At 47.0% G+C, this 16536-nt stretch overlaps 1 protein-coding gene across 2 annotated transcripts in view; it reads left to right on the top strand.

Moving 5' to 3' along the window:
- The window catches only part of LOC140192806 (nuclear RNA export factor 1-like), an 86060-nt gene that overhangs the window by 39258 nt on the left and 30266 nt on the right, over positions 1 to 16536 (top strand). For both annotated transcript variants that reach the window (XM_072250283.1, XM_072250284.1), the window contains 6 exons: positions 1570 to 1653; positions 5489 to 5593; positions 7114 to 7194; positions 12075 to 12144; positions 13416 to 13504; positions 15550 to 15657. In XM_072250283.1, the coding sequence (XP_072106384.1) occupies positions 1570 to 1653; positions 5489 to 5593; positions 7114 to 7194; positions 12075 to 12144; positions 13416 to 13504; positions 15550 to 15657 (537 nt within the window). The remainder of the gene's footprint in view (positions 1 to 1569; positions 1654 to 5488; positions 5594 to 7113; positions 7195 to 12074; positions 12145 to 13415; positions 13505 to 15549; positions 15658 to 16536) is intronic.

The following is a 16536-nucleotide window of genomic DNA, read 5'->3' as shown; positions in this document are numbered from 1 at the left end:
TTCAGCTGGTCCATCAGCAAGCAATCCGTGGTTTGAAGTGGTCAAGTCCTGAAAGGACTTGAACTCCTGAGCGCTGCCCTATGCAAACACATGGGCGGTAACTTCTCAGTCCCTTCGTGAAGGAGATTGAGACATAGAAGTGTGCAGCAGGGGTTGCAGTCTGACACCCTTGTGCACCCCAGTTCAATCTGTGCAAATATTCACTTTTCCTTTTTGCACATGTGGTGCCCTTATCATTAATTCATTGGTCAACTAATCCAGAAATAATGGTGTGAGATTCTGCAGATGCTGGAAATCCAAAGTAACACGCACAAAATGCTGGAGGAACTCAGCAGGTCAGGCAACATCTGTGGGAATGAAGAAACAGTAGATGTTTTGGGCTGAGACCTTTATTGTGATCTGAAAAGGAAGAGAGAAGATGCTAGAATAAAAAGGTGGGGGAGGGAGAGGAAGGAGATGGGTGAAGCCAGGTGGGTGGGAAAGGCGAAGGGCTGGAGCGGAAGGAATCTGATGGGAGAGGAGAGCGGACCGTGGGAGAAAGGGAGGAGGAGGGGCACCAGGGAGAGGTGATAAGTAGGTGAGAGAGGTGAGAGGCCAGGGTGGGGAATAGAAGAAGTGCAGAGCGGTAGGGAATTTTTTTTATATTGGAAAGAACTCAATGTTCATGCCATCAGGTTGGAGGCTGCCCAGAGGGAATATTAGGTGCTGCACTCCACCCTGAGGGTGGCCTTGTCTTGGCACAAGAGACGGCCGTAGACCGACATGGCGGAATGGGAATTGGATTTAAAACGTTAGGCCACCAGGAAGTTCTGCATTTGGCAGGTGGAGCGTAGGTGTCCCTCAATTTACAACACTTCTTACCAACGTAGAGGAGACCGCATTGGGAGCACCAGAGACAAACCCCAGCAGATTTCCTGGTGAAGTCTAGAGAGTCTCAACCTCTCCGGGGGCAGTTTGAAACTTAGAAACTGTCATGAAAAGGATGCCATACGTTCCACTACATGAAGGATGAGGAGGCTTTACGTTCCATTACAAGTACTCCTCATGACATGAAGGATGTGAAGAGTGCAAAAGAGGTTTATCGGGGTGTCGCCTGCATTAGAGGGTATGAGTTATAAGGAGAGGTTTGAGAACTTGGATTGTTTCTCTGGAGAGGCGGAGGATGAGTGAAGACCCGATAGAAGTTTATAAAGTTAATCCAAGCAGGCTTTTTCCACTGAGGGTGGGTTAGTCCCATTTGCCTGCATTTGGCGGTATTGGGGGCATGCCAGCGATTAGGGTTCATTCCCACTGCTCTCTGCAAGGAGTTTGTACGTTCTCCCCATGACCGCGTGGGTTTCCTCTCACAGTCCAAAGACGTATTAGTTAGGATTACTGAGTTCTAGGCGTGGTATGTTGGCGCCAGTAGTATTTGTGGGCTGCCCCCAGCACATAGTGAAGAACTCGTTTGTATGCTTCAATGTACAAATAAAGCTGATCTTTCTTTCTCCTCCACCAATCCCTTGTGATATGACACATTTGGCTATGTTTTGATGTACAAATAAATAGAACTGATCTTTCTCTCCTCAGATTCCCCATGGAAAGGCATATGAGAAGTCTTGGCTTCTGTCAAGTTTGGAGGCCAAGTCCTCCGTTCCGTTTACGCCCGTCCAGGTAGGGATGATGGCAACTCGTTCAGGAAATGCTGGAGTGACATTAGATTTTTTTACTGCTCTCGATTCAGTATAACTGAACACTGGTAGGAGTGAAAAATTAAAACTTCTGCTTTTAAACATTAGTGATTCCTGGTGCCACTGGCTGGGAACTGCGGCAGAATGTGAGTCTGTACATGGACATTTCAACCATCACTGGAAATGGTATCCCAATAGGGCGATATGGTGGTGTAGTGGTTAGCACGCTTTTTGGTACCAGTGACCTGGGTTCAATTCCCACCACTGTCTGTAAGGAGTCTGTACATTCTCCCCATGACTGCGTGGGTCTCTTCCCACAGTCCAAAGTTTGGGAGCTGAACTGGTCATTGTAAACTGTCCTGTGATGAGGCTCGGGCTCGGGTTAAGTCAGAGGATTGCTGGGCAGCACAGCTCAGGGGGCCTATTCTGTGTTGTGTAGTGTCTGAATAAATAAATGAGTACTTTTGGCAGATTTGAAATGGGTCAGAAAGTGCAATGCAGATGATGTAACATTACCCATTTGCTGGTTGTCCATCGTGTCCAGCAATGACGGAAAACCTGTGGTGGAGAGTTTTTAAAAAATGGAAAAGCCATTACGTTGGGGCACTTCACTCAGTCCAGATCCAGTGGTACAAACACGCGTCACAGATTGGGCTCTTACTTGGTTGCAGTGAATGACCCTGGCGTCTTCTGTGCCGTGTCCTGTCGCAGTGCCACCTCCTTGGCCGTCGGATCTCATCCGCCCAGCCTGCCGGAGCCGACTATGCATGCTTGACCAGGCATGTCCCTGTCTCACCGGGGTATGAGGCCACCAACCACCCTCAGCTGGTTCAGCCTGCCTGCCGAAGCAGTGGGCCAGGGTGTGTGGTGCTGTCATGTACAAACAGCTACTTGTGAGAGCTGAGTGTCCAAAGGTGACACGACAGTCCCCTTCTCCAGATGTACTACCCCTCCCTGGACACCCCATGCCAGTCATTTACTTGCCCCAGTGTCAGTCATTTACTTGTCAACTAATTCATCCAGAAATGGGCTATTTAAATTGCTCAGTCTGAAATTAGGATAACCTTTGAGATGTATTGAACCTTCTTGCTTATGCAAGGAACAGTTGGCATGGATATTGCACCCCAGCTGTCTAGATACATGACCCAGGGCAGTACGATATGGAGAGTGAGCTGTTGTCCATGCAGCAGGCTCCCCCTCTCCATGCAGCGTATGAGCCTAAAGGAATGGCAGAGTCCGACACATCTTGGCACCAGCACTGGACTCAATGAGGGACTGCCTTGGGGACTCCAGCTCCAGATTTCCCCTCTGGGTTTACTCCCGAAGCCTTCCCCATGAGAGGGCAGAGCCGCAAAGCAGTGGAGGTTTGAGATCAGAGTTTTCCTTCCCCTAGGTGAGCTGCCAACCGCGGCTGCCGAGCCCCGTCTGCCCGAAGCGACGGGTTTTAAGGCGCCAGTAACCCGCCTTTGCCCCTCCCGTCAGTGGAAATGGTTCCACCGGGCTTCGTAGCCAAGCCACACGTGAAGGCCAGGAGCTGGACTTCATTGTCAGAGCCTATTTGAGATGCATGCCATTGGGAGCATTTAATAGGTAGTGGGAGCTTGTCCCCATTACCACCACTAACACCCCACCTCTTCCCCCTCCCCCCCCCGATATAACAATGGTAAGGAACCTAGTTAGGAGCAATACAAGCTAACTTTGTCTCTTTGAGCTGAACTTGACAGCTGTCAATCAGTAACCGGAATGAGCTCTCTTCTGTTCTTAGAGTGAGAGAGAATTGGGCCGGCTGGTGGCACAACGACATCGGCGCCGGACCCGGGAGCGGAGGCTCCCAAGTACGCTTTCCATCCATGCCGGGTTGAGTGTCGAGATCGCAACTCGACCTCATAAAATAAAGGGAAAATACTGCAAAAATGTCTGTGTGAGGAGTGGCGTGTCGCACAGTCTCTCCCTCGCTCCGCGCCATGAAAAAGACATCATCACGGACACACAGACTCGCACGCACACAGGCACACGCCCAAAAAAAAATGAGAGAGAATCTGAATGATGAATGATAAAGGGGAAAGAAAAGAAACAAAATATGCCGATGATGTTGGCTCAGCGTTGTGGGCCAAAGGAAATATACCGTGCTAATCTGTATGCAAGAGCACAGAAACGGGCCAGTCGGCCCATCTAGTCCATGCTGAACCAGTAACCTGTCTAGCCTCATCGACCTGCACCCAGACCATAGCCGCCCATATCCCTCCCATCCGTGTACGTGGCCAAACTTCTCAAGTGTTGAAATTGAACCCACATGAATCAAGGCTTCTCAACAGTTGTTTTAACGTGGGCTTGTTTTAGTAAAGCAAAAATAAATTATCTTAATCAAAATCAGGTTTGATATCATGAACTTGTGTCAATGAAATTAGTTGTTTAATGACAGCAGTACAGTGCATGGAAAAACTCTAAATTACAATGGGAAATATACAGTGGATTCCAGTTAATTGGGGCAGCCACTTATTTGGGACAACTCTTAAAGAACAAAAACTAATGGATAAAATAGCCAGGATTCCCTTCGTTTACTCAGGATGATGTGTTGTTTGACTTGGGCAGGGGACTGTTGCCAAACAGGTTCTCACTAGCAGCAGACGTGCGCTGTTGTGTGGCCGTTAGATACTGCACCATGCTCAGAGCAAACCGTTTTCAGATAGTGTTGCCGGCGTGTGTCCGGGTTACAGAAGCAGCGGTTTTTGTCGCTGATAGTTGGCGAGGGATAAGCACTGAGGCAATTCCGAACTGTTTGCTCACTTCCAGCATTGGGGCTCAGAGACGCCAGGAAGGGCCAAGAGGGGAAATGAAACTATTTCACCACCTCAAGTCAGGAGCTCTGTAAGATTTAAGGTGTCGAGAGTCACCCTGACTATTGAAAGTGAAAATTTGCAAGATGCATTTGTTGAAAGTATTGTATGAAGGCAGTCCATTATCTGCACTGACTTTGTTCATTTACAGTCAACCAAAAGAACATGGCAGTGATAACTATTAGGAAGTAACACACAGCTTTATACTGTAGTACTATTGGTAGTGTTCGAATTTGTTCTGTGTTTCATTTAAATCTGTTACTCAGTTTGTCTTTTTACACACCTTTTTAACTGGCTCCATGAAACTTCGGCTAATTGGGGCAGTCACTTAATTGGGCCAAAACGTGCTGGTCTGGATGTGTCCCAATCAACTGAAATCCCCTGTAATTAATGAATCGAATTAAATTACTGCAAAAAGAGAATAAAAATGGTGTGGTATTGTGTTGGCGCGTGGCCAAGTGGTTAAGGCGTCGGTCTAGTAACCTGAAGGTCGCTAGTTTGAGCCTCAGCTGAGGCAGCGTGTTGTGTCCTTGAGCAAGGCACTTAACCACACGTTGCTCTGTGACGACACCAGTGCCAAGCTGTATGGGTCCTAGTGCCCTTTCCTTGGGCAACATCGATGTCGTGGAGAGGGGAGACTTGCAACATGGGCAACGCCAGTCTTCCATACAACCTTGCTCAGGCCTGCGCCCTGGAAACCTTCCAAGGCGCAAATCCACGGTCTCATGAGACTAACGATGCCTATAGTTCACTCTCTGTTCAGAAATCTGATAGCGGAGGGGAATTATATTATCATAACATTGTTAGCTGGCATGCACTGCCTCAACCTCTGATGGCCGTAGATCGATCGCCTTTGGCAAAGCAACAGAATGTAATTTGTAAGGAGCCCACTTTGTGCCAGGCGCTTCTGTCATTTAGGACTCACTGTGCGGGATGGATTGAATTGCATTATTTCTCAGTGGTAATTTTTGTGTTTGACAGTTCCATTATGATGGTAACCGGGCGGTCTTCTTTGTGGAAGATTCTACAGCAGCAAGTGCTTTGAGACAAATATCCAGGAAGATTACTGGCAAAGATTCTTACCGGGTGACTGGCTTTATGTGTTTCTCACAATAACAATATCTCAAAGTTCAACGTAAATTTATTATCAAAGTACATCTATGTCACCATGTGACATAGAGCTGGGGTGCCTAAGACCTTTGCACAGTACTGTGTTTGTCAACGTGGAGGGGAGAGCAAAGTTTGTAAATGTGGCAGGAGCAAAGGATGTTGAGAATGGTGAGGGTGGGGCGCCGCAGGGGCAGAGGAGAGCCGGGGTGGGGGGGGGGGGTGGATGGCATGGGTGCAGACACACCCAGCCCAGAGACACCAGGCAAGGTAGTCTGACTCCAAACAATTGGTTTATTGATCTTTACAGAATGTCTCTCTGGTGCTTCCCTCTCCCTTCCCCTTTTCCCAGCCATGATTCCCCTCTCCCTGCCCCCCTCCCACTCTCAGTCCACAATAGAGACCATAAGACATTCCAGCAGAATTAGACCATTTGGCCCATTCAATCATGGCTGATCCTTCTCCCTGTAACCTTTGATTCCATGTCCAACCAAGAACCTATCAAGCTCTGCCTTAAATACACCCAACGAGCTTGCCTCCACAAATTCATCACCCTCTGGCTAAATCAATTCTCCGCCTTTCTGTTTTAAGCAGAAGCCCTCTATCCTGAGGCTGTGTCATCTTGTCCTCAACTCTCCCACATGGAAAACATCCTTTCCACATCTTCACTCTCTAGGCCTTTCAACCAGAATCAGGTTTATCAACGCTCAGATGTCACTAATTGTTTTTTTTATTTTTTATTTTTTGTGACAGCAGTACAGTGCCATGCTCTGGGCCAGTACTCAGTGGAGTTCAGAAGAACGAGGGGGGAGCTTATTGAAGTCTATTGAATATTGATAGGCTTAGGTGCAGTGGATGTGGAGAGGATGTTTCCTAGAGTGGGGGAGTCTAGGACCAGAGGACACAGTTAGAGTGGATGTGGAGAGGATGTTTCCTATAGTGGGGGAGTCTAGGACCAGAGGGCACAGATAGAGTGGATGTGGAGAGGATGTTTCCTATAGTGGGGGAGTCTAGGACCAGAGGACACAGATAGAGTGGATGTGGAGAGGATGTTTCCTATAGTGGGGGAGTCTAGGACCAGAGGACACAGATAGAGTGGATGTGGAGAGGATGTTTCCTATAGTGGGGGAGTCTAGGACCAGAGGACACAGATAGAGTGGATGTGGAGAGGATGTTTCCTATAGTGGGGGAGTCTAGGACCAGAGGGTGGTTAATCTGTGGAATTCTTTGCCACACACTGCTCTGGAGGCAGAGCTATTGGGTGTATTAAAGGCAGAGCTTTAAGGTTAATCAGGGTGTCAAAGGTTATGGGGAGACGGCAGGAGAATGAGGTTGAGAGGTAATATATCAGCCATGATAGAATTATGGGATAGACTCGATGGGCAGAACAACCTAATTTTGCTCCTATGTCTCATCTGATAGTTGTGAAAGATGCCATATTAATGCAAATGAAACTTGGTCCCAACTTGTAAAAATGGTGTATTTCTCTTCTTTTACAGATTGCGATCCTGATAGACCAGTCAAACCCACCACCTTCCATTGCAAATGAGCTCAAGGCAGAAGAAATAGAGCACATAAGGGTAAGACACTTTGTGGCCTGCTGAGGAGCCCTTGGGATTCGAATTTATAGATGGCTGAGGAGAGCGAGTTTCGTTTAATATGGCACCAGCAAACAGCAGCTCCTCAGGCGACGTTTTCCAGATAGTCAATCATTTCAGTTTTTCTAGATCTAGTTATTCTTTTTATCTTAATTTTGTTTTTGAAACTGTTGGAGCCTGGGACTTACAGTCTGTAGTTCAGTCAAGTAAGCTCGCGTCCTGCTGGCCCCGAGAAACTCCAGGAGAGAAACGCGAGCACAAGCTACCACGAGGAGAAGCGCAGAGACAAGATGTGGGGCCATGATCGACTACATCTCTTGCCGATTAGAGTCGAAGATTGACAAATGGAGGCAAACGCAGAGGAGAGCGAGAGGTTCTTGGATTCGTGTCGCTGTGTCAAAGATTATGGGGAGAAAGCGGACAAGTGGGGTTGAGGGGGACAATTAATCAGCCATGATGGAATGGCAGAGCAGTCTCGACGGGCTGAATGGCCTATTTCTGCTACTATGTCTTATGGTTTTATCCACTGGTTTCTGTTTCAGGTAATCTGTAGTCAGCGTGAACGTAGATTGCAGGGAGGATTTTTCAGTACAGTTTAGACCTTGGTTGGGGTATCAAGCAATCTGCTAATGAAAGTGAACAATTTGAGCAGCGTCTGTGGGGAGGGAAGTCGAGGTTGTTGTCATTTTGGATTGAATCTTCGCGTCAGAACTTGGTTGAAGTATTGCTTTGTCCTGAAAACTATGCTTGAGTGAAGATGGTCAGGCTTTGTAAAGATGTGGAGAAGATGTACAAGAGTTGAGGAACTGAATTGAAGTGGATAGTGCAGACAGTCTGGGATTCCTCTCATATCTGGAGGTACAAAGAGGTGGGCAGATTAGTGCAGCGAGCCAGGTCACCGCCTCTCGACTCCAGTGACCCAGGTTCGATCTGGGTTTCTGTGTGGAACGTGCACATTCTCCCTATAACCGAGCAGCTTTCCCCAGGGTGCTGCAGTGTCATCCCATAGACATGAGGCTTGCTAGATGAATTGACTACTGTGAATTTCCCTGAGGATAAGGTGGTGGTGGAATCTGAGGGAAGTTAATGGGATTGTCCTGGGGTTAAAGGACTGAGTGTGTGGGTGGAAGGAATGGGTCTTGATTTTACCTCTCATCTTCAAGCTATCCTCATTCTCCCTCACCCCACCCATTTTATTCTGCTGCCTTCCCTCTTCCTTTCCAGTCCTGAAGAAGGGTCGCTGCCAAAACGTTGACTGTTTGTTAATTTCCACAGATGCTGCCTGGCCTGCTGAGTTCCTCCAGCATTTTGTGTGTATGTTGCTTGTATTTACTGCTGTTTTATTGCTGCTTGTGCCCTGTGTTGCTCTGCCAAGCATTGTGGGTATGCTAGGTTGGCACCCCAGAATGTCAGCCACACTTGGCTGCCCCCAGCACACCCTTGTGTGTGTTAGTTTTTAATGTAAACAGTTCAGCTCACTCCGTGTTGATCTATATATGACAAAGATCATGGGGAGAAGGGGTCATGTGGGGCATTAGTTGGGGAGAATGGAATTGCCTTCAGGGCCCACATAGACCCGATGGGCCAAATGGACCCCTCCTGTGTTGAAAGGAAGTGCTGAAAATTTGGTGGGGGAAGAACATTTTCACTGGCAGGGGTCGACATTCAAAAAGCAGAGATTTTGGATCTGTCGCGGTGAGCTGATCAGGAGGAGTAGACAAATAAGGTCACTGATGAACTAACTGGATTGTGGAATATGTCTGAGAGGCTGACTGGCTCAAACTTCGCAACAACAAGGTGCAGTCCTCTCTGACTTCCGTTTGATAAAAGTTCTGCAGTTGCTGGAAATCCAGAGCAACACACACACACACACACACACACACAATGCTGGAGGAACTCAGCATGGGAATGAATAAACGGACAACGTTTCAGGGCACGGCCCATCATCAAGACTTGGAAGGAAGGGGGGAAGGAGACGGTGGTGCGTGTTGTACTCCTTCCCTTCCCCCACCACTTTTTCTGGCTTCTTCCCCTCCTTTTGAACCAGGAACATCGGCTCTTTATTCCTCTTCATAGATGCTGCCTGACCTGCCGAGTTCCTCCACCAGTTTGTGTGTGACTTTGGTTTGAATTGCATTTTCACAGTTGCTATGAAATGGTAATTTCTGAGAGAGATTAATTTATAAAGTACACAACAGTTTTAGCTGGGAGGTTTTGTAGAGGAACAGAAAATTATAGCTCAGAAGCAGGCCCTTCAGCCCATCTAGTCTGTTTGAAACCAGTTAACCTGCCTCCTCCCATCTGGACCATCCATGCACCTATCCAAATTTCTCCTAAATACTGAAATCGACTCTACTTCTACCACTTCCACTGGCAGCTCATTCCACATTCCACATGAGTTAGACATTTCCGCTTAAATATTTCACCTTTCACCCTTAACCTATGACCTCTAGTTGTAGTCTCACTCAACCTCAGTGGAAAAAGCCCGCTTGCATGTACCCTACCTATACCCTCATAATTTTGTATACCTCTATCAAAACTCCTCTCATTCGTCTATGTTCCAAGGAATACAGTCCTAGCCTACTCAATCTTTCCTTATCACTCATGTCCTCCAGACCTGACAACATCCTTGTAAATTTTCTCTGTACTTTTTCAACCTTATTTGCATCTCTCCTGTAGGTAGGCAACCAAAAGTGCACAGAATAAGTTTAATTTCCCCAATTAAATTTGACAAATCGGTGTGAAGCAGTTTCTAAAACTAGCGATAGCTGGAAGATGAAACAAGAATGAATTGTGGGGCGGTTGGGTAGCAGGTGAATCGGGTGTGAATCCTGTCAATTACATCCACTGAAATGCTCAGCAGATAATACATTACACTTGAAGTGTATCTGTTATTTCATGAATGCATTGCCCTTCCCAGGCATCGGTGGCTGCCAGCAGTATTAACCATAGACCTTGGTGCTGTAGGGCAACCAAGAATGAATTAAAGTTAAATTTGTGTGCCTTCTGTACACCAGGAGAAAATTTTTCTTCCTCTGCTGTACAAATCTATATAGATAGAGTGCCCAAGACTTTTGCACAGTATTGCAATAATTTTATGTATTACTTCAAAAAAAAACAAATGTCATGACATATGTGAGTGATGATAAGCCTGATTCTGATATGGGTCTCTGTTGTGGTCTGAGAATGGGAAGGGGGCAGGGAGAGGGGAATCATGGTTGGGGAGAGGGGAGGGAGCGGGAAGCACCAGAGAGACATTCTGTAATGATCAATAAACCAATTGTTTGGAATCAAATGACCTTGTCTGGTGTCTCAGGACTGGGTGTGTCTGCACCCGTCCCAGATACTCCTCCTTTGCCACCTGTCCCACACCCCTCCCACGGTGCTCCACCCTCACCATTCCCAACATCTTTTGCTCCCACCAGATTGACAAACTTGCTGTCCACTCCACGTTGACAAATACAGTGCTGTGCTAAAGTCTTCGGCACCCTGGTGATATATATGTGCCTGACACTTTTGCGCAGTACTGTATACCTGTCAGTTATGTGTGTTTGCTGTAGAACGGACTGCTATGAAGAAGGACAAGTGTGTTCCATCTCATCACATCATCAACTGATACTGTCAAGAGGTCTGTTTTATCGGCAAACATTGATCAATTTGTACATAGGTTGCAGTGTAATTCTCCTTTGTCTGGGGGGCAGTAGCTCAGCGGTGTAGCTGACAGATGCAACTTCGGTCCAGTGCTGACCTCTGGTATTGTCTGTGTGTGAAGACAAGGTTTTCTACGGGTTCTCTGGTTTCCTCCAAGTCACTAAATTTATGTAGGTGTTGAACCAAATGGTCTTTAAAAGTCGTCCCTAACACGTAGAGATGATGGCAGAGTCACAATCAGATGTATGTTTGCATTAACTTGTGACTCTGGAGGCTATGGACTCAGTTGCAAAGTTGCATCTCAATATTTATTGCTTATTTATTTATTACTACTTTTTCTTTTTGTATTTGCACAGTTTTTTTCTCGTGTACGCTGGCTGTTTGTCCTGTTGGGTGTGGTCTTTCACTGATTCGATTGTGTTTCTAGTATTTACTGCAAATGCCCGCAAGAAAATGATTCTCAGGGTTGTAGATGGTGACATAGGTGTACATTGATAATAAATTTACTTTGAACTTTGAAATGAGGGGGAAGAATAGGTTACGGGGAAAATTAGGGCACTCTGTGTCATGCCAAGTCAAGTTTATTATCATTTAACTATATATGGTTATCGTATATGTTATTGTAACTATATACATGTATATAGTGTATATTGTATATAGAAATGAGACAACATTTCTCCGAACCAGGGCACAGTAACTTATGAAGGTAAGGATAAAATCTGCAGATGAATCACTCATAAACAACAAACTAAAGTGCATTAATATTAAATATGGTCAGGTACGGAACAGATTTACTAGTGACACTTCGAAGGCAATGTGGCAGGGAGTTCACACACCTAATGGCCTGAGGGAAGAAACTGTTTCTCATCCTGGCTGTTCTTGTTTTTAATGTATCAGAGTCTCCTGCCTGATGGTAGAAAGTCAAAGAGGATGCTGGATGGATGGGTGGGATCCTTAGTAGCACTAAAAGCCTTGCGTATGCAGCGCTCCTGATAAATGTCTTCGATGGATAGTATAGGGAGGCCCCTATGATCCTCTCCGCTGTCCTCAGTCTTTTGTAGGGACTTCAGGTCCGATGGTCGTCTGCTCCCATACCAGATGGAGATGTGTATGTGTGAGACAATTTGCATGAAAGAATTGCTTTGAGAGGCAGTATTGGGCTCCTTCTATGTTCCAAGGCAATAATCCGGTGCAACCCATCTGTTTTACAGCAATGCATGAGTAAGCGTTACGATGGATCTCAGCAGGCCCTCGATTTAAACAGTATACGCAGTGACCCAGGTATGGATTTGGGGTTTATTTGTTCTTCAAAATAAAAGACTCTGACCATGCTTAACAATGAACCTAGATGCCCAGAGCAAGTTCATGTGATGCCAGTGACAGTCATGGTGCTTGGGTTTGGGCAGGCAACCAGTCAGTTCCTTCCAGTTTCAGGTTCACCCATTCTCATGCACACCTTCCACCCAGAATCTGGTGCACAGGTCTCTCAGTTGTTCCTTTGCGTGCCTTGTTGTGCATCGGGCGCATTTGTCTGTCTGTTTAATGCTAGCTCAGCGCTCAACCCAACAGAGATGGAGCCCGGGACTGTTGGCCTCTAGGTCCAGTGCTGATGCCAGTACACCACCAGCTGTCTCAGGTTTTGGAGAAACCTCAGAGGGAGGGGAGAAAGCAAAGAGGTGGCACCAATTCCCTTGTGGGAAGATCAGGAAGATCTTCCCATCGCCATCCCAGGGCAGAGGGTTGACAACGTCAACTGTATTGGCCCCCACTAAGAGCAGACAACAAGAACCGGTTAGGGACTGGGGTTCCTGCAGCAAGGCACTCAAAAAGAGTGACTATTTATAAGTGGCAAGTAAGGAGTGTGGGGAAACTGCCTTTATCCTTGTGACTTGTATCTTCTGGAGTGTCAGGAGGCAAGTTCTCACCACAGGATCCCCAGCCCCTGCACTTCCGTGTCACAATATGTATCTATGTGTGCGCGCGCACACAGACACACACTGTTTTGCTGCTGTGACCCGTCCACTTCAGAGATGCTCTTCTGCACACCACTGTTATAACGCGTGATTATTTGAGTTACTGTCACCTTCCTGTCAGTTTGAACCCTGTCTGGCTGTTCTCCTCTGACCTCTCTCATTAACAACCCACAGCACTGCTGCTCACTAGATATTTTATGTTTTGCACCATTCTCTGTAAACTCTAGAGACTGTTGTGTGATAAAATCCCAGGAGATCAGCAGCTTCTGACATACTCAAACCACCCCATCTGGCACCAACAATCTTCCCCCATTCTGATGTTTGGTCTGAACAACAACTGAACCTCTTGACCGTGTCTGCATGCTCTTATGCATTGAATTGCTGCTGATCAGATATTTACATTAGTGAGCTGGTGTACAGGTGAATCTCACAAAGTGGTCACTGAGTGTAAAGAGCAGGAAAGTCTGGCTGTCCAGTTGGATGGCACGATTCTTCACTTTCCCATTAAAGAGGGGCAGCAGGTTTATTATGTGCTGGCCTTGGGGTAGTAGTAATATATACCTGTGTATGTTTGTTTAGATCTTGTCTCCCAGAACATTGAAGTGGTTTTCAACAGGAGGAATTCCATGAGAACAATTGTCAAAATAATAGAAGAAAACATTCCAGAGGTAAGCAGTACGTGGATGCACTTTCCAGGGAATGTTCGTGCTGGAGAAATTTCAGGAGCCATTAGAAGTGAAGTCATTGAATAACACTAGGCACAAAAAACAGGCCATTTGGCCCCTAGCCCTGTGAAACTCTCCCATTTGTGAGCCTGTCCAAGTGCCTTTTAAATATTGTGAAATATTGACCTTTGAACAATTTGAAACACATTTACATTTACCTTTACCTTACAATTTACATTTACACAATACACTTTAATAAAAGTATAGTTCAATAGCTCCATTTAATATCAGAGCAATGTATACAATATACATCCTGAAATTCTTATTCTTCGCAGACATCCACAAAAACAGAAGTGTCCCAAAGACTGCTAAAATGTTAGAACTTCAAAGCTCCCCTTACTCCCCCTGCCATGCACGAGCAGTACCAGCGCATCAACCCCGCCCCTCACTTCTGCAAAAAAGCATCAGCACCCTCCACCCACCAAGCAAGCAATAGCAAACCCTCCAATAAAGACCATGATCTGCAGTGCGACAAAAAACAATTGTTCACCTGACAGTTTGACATCTCGCTCTCGCTCTCCCTCTCTCGTGCTCTCTCTCTCCCCCAAGAAAGTGGAAAAAGAGGTTTCCCCTTTTCACAGTGACAGGGGTGACATAACAAAACTACTCACTGATTTGCGGTGTTAAAACTCTGTCCCACCACTTATTTTTCTCCCTCTTCTCCCCCCCCCCCCACCGGAGTTCTGTGACCTGAGAATCAACAACAATCTCTCATCTACCATTGAGAGAGAGAGAACACAGCTCACCGAGCACAACCCTCCAACAGATGATACCTTAAAGCATACCCATGGTGTACTGCTGTCCTTGTGTGTGAAGTCGGAAGTGCACAATTCAGCAGTAAGCTGACTGAATGCAGAAGTCGGCAGCACACACACATGCAATTCAGTACGAGTAAAACTGAGAACGAACCTGAAGAAATTAGGATTATATGAAGCTAGACTTAAATGTAACATATCCAAAATTATACAGAGAATGAGTAAACAGTTGTGTATTCGAGAAGATTAACAGCAGGTAGTGATTGTCCTTCGTACCCGATGGTGACAGGAACCCTGTTCAGAAGAGCTTTTAAAGTGAAAAAGTTGTTCCACTCTCTCAATCTCAGAATCTCATGCATTACTAAATGACAATAAAAGAGGACTGCGTGTCTTCATAATCTAAGTTCAGGTCCAGTGCTATGAGCAAGCGTCACAAAATGGGGTCTTCCTTGATTGCAGTGGATGACCATGGTGTCTTCTGTCCCTTGTCGTGTCCTTCGCTCTCCACAGAGCACTGCAGTAGTGTCTTGGACCTCACTGCAGATCTCATCTGTCCAGTCCACCGGAGCTGATTTCGCAGGCTAGGACAGGCGCGTCCCCATCTCACCGGGGTATGGGGCCGCCGGTTTAGCCTGCCTGTCGGTGGTGTGGCTGCTGTCTCATGCAAACAGCTACTTGGAGCCACAGGCTAGAGCTGAGTGTCCAGTGGGGACCCAAGCTGAGAGAGCTGCCCTGGAGTGGACATGACAAGCCCCTTCACCAGAGATGCTACCCCTCTCTGAACCCCAACATCCATATAAGCATTCCTTAAATTACCAAGGCTGGTTGAACACTATACTGATAATCAGGAATAAACTTTTACGTAATGTTAACATAAAATACTGCTCAGATAGTGTTCTCCTTTATGAACAATGATTTCAGTGGCACAAACAAAGGAAAGACAACACAGGATTGTGTGAATGTGCATCAGTCTGACTTAAAAGTTCCGCCAAAACAAAATGGCTGCTCTCCTCGTGATCCAACAGAGTTTCAAATTTAAAGGCAGCAGCCCCGTCAGAATTAAACTCAGCAGGGTTATATTTCAAAGTAAAAGCCTAGCAGTTTAACTTTTCAACACGCCAAGAATCAATCTGTAGAAAGTACATTGTTTGCTTCTGACTTGGAGGCCCATTAGGAATGCCGCAGATTGTGACAGAAAGCAAGTGTGAGTGTACCTTGTGTGCCTTTTTCCAGTTGCTCTCCCTCAACCTCGGCAACAACAAGCTCCACCGACTGGATGACCTGGCAGAACTGATTTCTAAAGTTCCCAATTTGAAAATATTGAACCTTTCCAGAAACGAGGTGAGTGGGTGCTGATGTCCAGGTCTCAGTTACATTTCTCATGTAGGCATTGGTAGTTATGCACTGCCTAAATCAGAGGATCCTTGGTGAAGTAGATACTGCCTTTCATTGATTTTAGTCTCCTATTCTTCAGTTGCTTCATAAGGAACGCTTTTTTCCCCCTTTACTGTGATGGTGGACAAGCCTGGAGTTGTTGACTGGAATCAATGCATGGACCCCTGTGTTCTGTTCAGAGGGGCTATTTAGAACCTGAACAGCTTGCAAGTTGGAAATGCAGTCACAGACTACATTCCTACACAGTAGAAAATGCCTGCATCTGTCATCAAATCCTTCCTGCCACGCTTAAGTACGAGCTGCACTTTGGGTTTTAGTTACCTCATTTTACGTTCAGCCCATCACCCCCTACTGGGGCATAAGACACCAGCCACTCGCTCACCAGAGTCCTCTGTCCTGGGCCAAATTTTCAAGTTGTCCCCATCTTCCTGATATCCTTCCTCTCTCAGGGATGAGTTCTTTGGAGTTTCTGTTGGTATTTTTTACAGGATGGGGTTGCTCACCATGTCCGACCCCCCCCCCCCTCCTCTCTCGCCCCCGTGTCCGACCCCCCTCCTCTCTCGCCCCGTGTCCGACCCCCCTCCTCTCTCGCCCCGTGTCCGACCCCCCTCCTCTCTCGCCCCCGTGTCCGACCCCCCTCCTCTCTCGCCCCCGTGTCCGACCCCCCTCCTCTCTCGCCCCCGTGTCCGACCCCCCTCCTCTCTCGCCCCCGTGTCCGACCCCCCTCCTCTCTCGCCCCCGTGTCCGACCCCCCTCCTCTCTCGCCCCCGTGTCCGACCCCCCTCCTCTCTCGCCCCCGTGTCCGACCCCCCTCCTCTCTCGCCC

Source organism: Mobula birostris, unplaced genomic scaffold (genome assembly GCF_030028105.1).
Source record: "Mobula birostris isolate sMobBir1 unplaced genomic scaffold, sMobBir1.hap1 scaffold_268, whole genome shotgun sequence".
Classification (NCBI taxonomy): Eukaryota; Metazoa; Chordata; class Chondrichthyes; order Myliobatiformes; family Myliobatidae; genus Mobula; species Mobula birostris.
Note: the sequence above shows the minus strand (reverse complement) of the source record. Positions and strands in the feature narration are given on the sequence as shown.